Genomic DNA, 6,609 nt, shown 5'->3' on the forward strand with positions numbered 1-6,609 from the left:
AAACCAAATGTTTTTGATATGATTTAAAATTTTATCTCAGATTATATTTATTAAATATTTTTATAGTAACATTGGTAAGAAAAACTTGTATAAATCACAATGATTCAATGCGCACCGGCTTCAATAGTTTTTTGATTTATACATGTGACATGTATAAGTCAAAAATGATTTTTTTTGGCTGCGCGTAGAAACTTCGCAGCTTTTCGGTAAAACTTTGAAAAATTACGGCAACATTAAACGTGGGTTCAAGTTATAGGTAATGTCATTTTTGACTAATCGGTTCGGTATTCGAAAACATAAAAGGGACATTTTCATTTGTCACGTTTACCAATCTAGAGCAGTGATCTTGTCCGAAACTGACACTACCGGCTTAGGCCTATTAGTGGCCGCTATTAAGGAAATAATAATAGTCATTTTATTGATTGTTGAAGCCAGTGTGTTGTATCTCAACTAATGTTTCGGAACGTTATAGTGCAACAATGCAACTTTAATTACGAAATGTATAAACTAATAATGGCTAATGCATTGTGGTTTCGACTACAAAGTAAAATTGGTTAACAGATAAAGTAAACGAGTCAAATCAGGATTTAAATAACAAGTTAATAACGTCTAACTAACTTGTTATTTAAAGTATCTAAAGTATTTGTGAATTGACCTGTCCCATTGTAATGATTAACAAAACAACTATATGGTTATATACACAGTGGTAATATTATTGTATTACATTTATATTCATAGAATTACCATGGATGTAATTAACAGAATTATGTTGCAAAACTAGAGCGTATTTATGTTTAGTGCTTTGACGTGTATTCTGCCGTCCAGTAACTAAAACGCGATACTAAGTGATAAATGGTCTAATATTCGTTTTAAATAGAATAAGACAGAGCACAAAATTCTCTTTTAAAAAACAGTAAAAATTAGTTAACGTATTCGACTTATCTGAACTTGCGTAAGGGAAGGTAAGGTAAGGTAAGGTAGGGTAAGGGTAATATCATTAAACAATTTCAATATACTAGAACTGGGTTATGGTATTTTATAATGTCCCAGAAAATGATTTTGTCACTTTTTTAGTACCTGACAGCATCATTTTGTAATGTAGTACAATTTATTACCATCTTCGTGCAGTTCAATAGTTTTCAATTATGTATATAAGTGTTAGACAATATGAATATCTACTGTCGACGTGTCACACAACTTTCTTATATTTTAAAGTAAACACTTTTCCTTTGGTCAGCAACTGTATCTTTGGACAAAATGAGGTGTTAAATAAAAATAAACAGAACACTCGCAACGAACAATGGCACATAAATCACACATTCAACAGTTAAATTAGTTCGCTAACAATATTTCGGCGTAAATCTACGTCACTTGGAAGTTTTTATTGTTCCTTATTCACTGCTTCACTCAGTGATTATGATTATAGAGTCGGTAAGACGGGCACGATCACTGCACTGAGCAATAACAATTTGATTGTGAGGATTGGTGCTGAATTTAGTCGGTTGGCAGCCTGCACCCGGTCAGCCCTAGATCCTCCTTCAGTGAGCTCTCGGGACCTAGCGTAACCTTTGGATCGGTCTCCTTGCACGCTCTCCTCGTTGCTACGCCAGTAGACCGTTGCTATTGTTGCTAAGCACTGCGAAATTACATTAAATATCTTATTATTAGATAATTTATGTGACAGAGTTAATGGGAGAACGAATGCCTTCAAATTGCGAGGTTGATGGTTCGATTCCCTGTGGCAGCATGTACTTATTTATGACTTTAATTTCTAAGTTACGCATATTTGTGAGTGTTTATTAGCCAAAACACTGTGGGCGCTAGACGAGTTATAAAATTCTCCCGGTAAGACAAATTTAGGGAAATTAATTTTTCTAAATTGTTTCTTGCCTGGGTGTTCTGGGTAGTGCCCTGATTCTGTTGCTCTGGTACTCATAATACAGGGAATTTCTTAGTTTGAGACCAGGTAATGAGCGTGGTGGTTAGACATGCTGGACTGCCACGCAAAACGTGTTCAAAACGCAGACATCCTAGGTTCGGTTCCCAGGGCGGTAGAAATATGTGTATGGCCTACTTTTATTTATCTCGAGAGTTTGGGTGTAATTTGTGGTTGTCTATGTGTGTGTCCATGGCAACCGCGATACAGGGTTTCCCTGGTGCGGGGCTATGAGTGTGTGAGTTATTATTATTATTACATTATTATTATTATAACTCTCGCTAACCATGACGGAAAACATTGTGCTGAAACCTACTTGTCGAAGAAGGTTCACGATCTTTGGAATAGGTGTGAAGTCCCGAGACTACATTGGGCCTGTGTCCTGGACTATGGCCTTAACTCCCCCCGTATAGGATACCTTGTTCCAGCGGTGGAACGTATAAAGGGTTGGTGACGACGATGATTAATGGATGATTCTTAGATGGATGTGGATAAAATGAAAACCTGACTCCAAAATTGACTTGTATTGATTTTACTGTGAGTATTTCTATAAAAAATTAAAATTGCATTTGCAACTGTTGCACATGTTTAGAGAGCAGAGAGAATAAGATAACAGGAGGCCGGCGCGGGCGTCGCGAACCATAGAGTAGCGGCCGCTAGTGATGCGCCGCAGCAATGGATAATATATTTTTTCTGAATTGTAGACTGGTAGTTGTAATACATAACTGTTATAACTTTTATTACAAAAAAAAACCGACTTCAAAAGTTTGTGGAATTGCGTCTATTTGCCAAGTTTTATTGAAATCGGTTAACGGAAAGTGGGTGATATCCAATAAACCGGATTCATCCCTTAATGGAATATTTTCAATATTTTCTTCAAATTTGAATTAGACTACTGAGGTAGGTCAATGACTGAGGTATTCCCTTTTAAAAAAAATAATCATGGAAATCGATTCACAAATGTCGGAGATATCGCGTAACATACACAAACAAAAAAATACAGTCGAATTGAGATCCTCCTCTTTTTTCGGAGTCGGTTAAAAATTAATTTCATTTTTAACTTATAAATTGTTTATCCACAATTTCAAGAATTATTCCTGTTATCTGCGGAATATCTGCAGTACAATTTTTAATAAAACCGTCAGAACTGTTTCACATTTTTGCTCTGAAAATGAATGAAAAGTAGAGCAGACGATTTTCCCTAGAGTCCTTAGTGTTTTGGTATTGTTTTTATAAGCATTTTATTGTCCAAAAATAAATACTCGTACTTGCGGACTTCATGGTTTTGTTGTTTTTTAATAATGATTGGTTAGTTAATCTAACTAGCTTAAAGCTAGTTTTATTATTTAGATAAAACGAATATAATTTAAGTTTTCTCAAGACATTTCATGTTAGATCCACTTCAACAATATAAAATCCGTTTATAGTTTCTACTTGAGAGTACTCAGCAGGTAATCCTCTTAGCGAATCTAGAAAATAAAAAACACTTACTTTTAGTTTAAGATCTCCTTTTCTAAAGTGCTTGGGCTTGACTTTGAAGTCCAGGGCCAAGCTGGTGGTCTCCAGGCCATCTTCGTGCCGTTCGTGTGTCGGGGGCTGTGTGGCTCCGAGAGGTGCCGGCTCACCGTTGATGTACCACGCCAGTCTGGTGGCTGGTCGTGAACGCCCAGAAGTGCAGTTAGCCTGCACCCGGTCCCCTATCTGGTATCGAAGACGAGAGCCCGTGATGGTCGGCCCGTGATCTGGGAGAGCTGCAAAGGAACATTTTCGGTAAAAACTAGTGTCTTAAGAGTGTTCTGATGTTCTAAGTTGGTAATTTTTGTCTTATATAAATAATTTAGCAATTGTTTTGACTCCGTTGTTTAGTTTGGCAGCAGTAAAGCTCTTTGTACTAGAGCATACGCGAGAATTCTTCGGAAGACGGGTGGATAAGTAGACACGAGTTGGCTTGTATCTACTTTGTACGTTGCGCAATCGGCACAAAGTTTAATATGCTATGGTTACAGCTATCCGCTTCCATTCCATGCTGCAGCAATATAAACCGAGCCTTATTAGTGTATTTAAAATTTATGTAACTGATCAAAGGTTTTATCGCACTCGTGATAATTTTTAAACAATCTATTGTGTACATCAATTATATTAAGTTCGTTCAGGGAAGTACTGCCACCTTACCTATTCCTGCCGCCAAGCAGTAATGTGAGCATTACTGCGTTCCGGTTTTGAAGGGTAAGTGCTGGTGAAATTACAGGCACATGCGTCTTATCAACTTATATTTCAAGATGACGGGCGCAGTGGCAGGGCCCCTTAGAATTTTGTGGTTTAAAGCTCTGACTTGCACTGCAACTGTTAGGACAGGCGTGTCGCTTACCACCAGGGCACGACTGGTTCGTACCGTCACTTATTATCATAAAAAAATTATTCTAGGTTATGCTTACCCACAATGACCATGTCGGAGTGGTCCGACACAGTGGGGAAGAGCGGCCTCTCTCCTGAGACCTCACAACGATACCTTCCGCCTGTTTCCAGAACTGCAGGGTACAGAGTGATGTTTGCCCCATTCGGACTCGATTTCTAAACACAAAAGTGAATATGTCTAAGTGTTGTTAACAATTAAACAAGGATAAAATCATAGATGAAGTATGCAGATTTCTTTTAAAATTAATGTGAAATCCACTACCATTTCTCCTGTAAAACGGACATCGTCCTGTATGTCTTGACCTGTGAGGGTCTAGACCTGTGAAAATGGTCTTTCTGTACAAGATACGTTCATATAAAACAAAAAAAAAACGAAAACATTTTACGTCTATTCCGACTTATCCAAAGAACAGAGTCCGATGAGATTATACAACGAAAATAGGATAAATACATAATCTCGTTATTCAAAATAAGGCTAATCGATAGGTGTTTTCCGAATTTTTATATCGTATTTCGTTTCGGAAATATAAAATCTAACACTGGTCAATCTGATATCCATAGCGAAGAACAACGAACGAAATGTACGATGTCCTGAGAATAAGCAGTCTTGCACATAGGTCTATGTTCTGCGGATGAGTGGATTTTTTTTAATTTAAAACGTAGGATATTTTTTTTTAAAGATAACGTATGTAAGATCGCAATTATTACATTAACGTTCTGCTAATTAACCAATAATATAGAGGTATCGAAATTATTGTTCTAAATATTCACACAAAGTACATACATTATGATAATACAGTATATAATTCATAAACTTCAATTATCACTTAATTGAAAATTAGTTATTTTTTATATTTCACATGCCAGTTTATTACATTAGGTTACATATTTTCATGTTTTAGTAATTAGTATGCGCTTTAAAAATACATACATAGTACTTTCATCATCATCGACCCATTTATACGTCCCACTGTTGGATACAGGTCTCCTTTTGAAGCGAGGGTTTAGGCCATAGTCCGCCACGCTGACTCAATGCGGGTTGGGGACTACACACGTGTTTTCCTTCACCGAAAAGCTCATGGTAAATTTCAAATTAAATTTCGCACATAAATTTCGAGAAATTCAGAAGTGCGAAATCGGATTCGAACGCACGGCCTCTGCTTGAGACGCGGCTTCAACAATGTACTACATACCTATACACACATTCAACAAGTCTGGTTTTGGTTTCCTTTCGTGCGTGGATTAGTTTCTGAGATTTTTTAATAACGGCTGTTTGACAAACTTAGAAGCTTTTGATATTGTATTGGGTACATTCTACCATTAGTCTATAACTTATTTACAATGAAACTAAGGTGGAATTAAAAGTGTAAAAAAATTATAATCAATAAAAAAGGAATGAATGAATGAAATTATCTTTATTGCGCATTAAAAATTACAATGACAACACAGAGCCGTAATGTAAGTATCACAGAGTAAGCTAATGTACAATAGACGGCCTTATTACTAAGCAGCAGTTTCTTCCATTGCCTGGAAGAAACTGCTGCTTAGGCTTAGGCCTTAGGATATAAATTTAACAGTTGGAATGGGGGGTGCAACCATAGAATATCTTAGACCACCAAAGAAGTTACGTTACAAGTCACAGATGTAAATTAGATACAAAAACAATTGAAAATTAATTACCAAACCTCATCAGATCTAGCTCAGGGAAGGTACTACGTAAATTTGTAAAGGGTTGTGGTTGGTCGACCTAAAGATTAGGTGTTTCCGCTTACGGAGCTCTGTACTGTAGGTTCGGTCTTACATGGTGTAGTGGGTGGGCTCATTTATCCAGGTTTCCAAATCGCTTGACTGGAGCTTCTAGTAAAACTACATGTTTCATGAGAAATAGTTGTAAGATGTCCATAAAATTGTTTAATTTCATATTAAAAATTATGAATTTAAAACTTATATGTACAAAATACAATTAGATAATAGTTCTTACAGTTTATATGAATTTCTCATTTATAAATATATTTAAATTATTATGATCAGCCCCCGTAGCATGGCTACGCATGATAGTCGCGACACGCGCGATAAAATTGAAACAAGTGCGCGGTATTGGCTATTTAAACTAGATCTGATTGAGACAGCCAATAGCGCTTGCTTATTCCAATTTTATCGCGCGCGTCGCGACTAACATGCGTAGCCATACTACGGGGGCTGAGTACATTAAATATTGGAAGTTACACTTTATATCATAATTGACATCAATAATGACA

The 6,609-nt window shown here is 36.6% G+C and overlaps 1 protein-coding gene across 1 annotated transcript in view; it reads right to left on the minus strand.

The window, feature by feature from the left end:
* Nucleotides 1–841: 841 nt before the first annotated feature.
* Nucleotides 842–6,609, minus strand: part of LOC113226915 — a 220,795-nt gene continuing 215,027 nt past the window's right edge. Inside the window, exons 4-6 of the mRNA XM_026459722.1 lie at nt 4,372–4,507; nt 3,428–3,687; nt 842–1,636 (exon numbers count right to left, since the gene is read on the minus strand). Coding sequence (XP_026315507.1) covers nt 1,421–1,636; nt 3,428–3,687; nt 4,372–4,507 — 612 coding nt within the window. The 3' untranslated portion in view covers nt 842–1,420. The remainder of the gene's footprint in view (nt 1,637–3,427; nt 3,688–4,371; nt 4,508–6,609) is intronic.

This window comes from Hyposmocoma kahamanoa, unplaced genomic scaffold, assembly GCF_003589595.1.
Source record: "Hyposmocoma kahamanoa isolate Upper Pololo Valley unplaced genomic scaffold, ASM358959v1 202, whole genome shotgun sequence".
NCBI lineage: Eukaryota > Metazoa > Arthropoda > Insecta > Lepidoptera > Cosmopterigidae > Hyposmocoma > Hyposmocoma kahamanoa.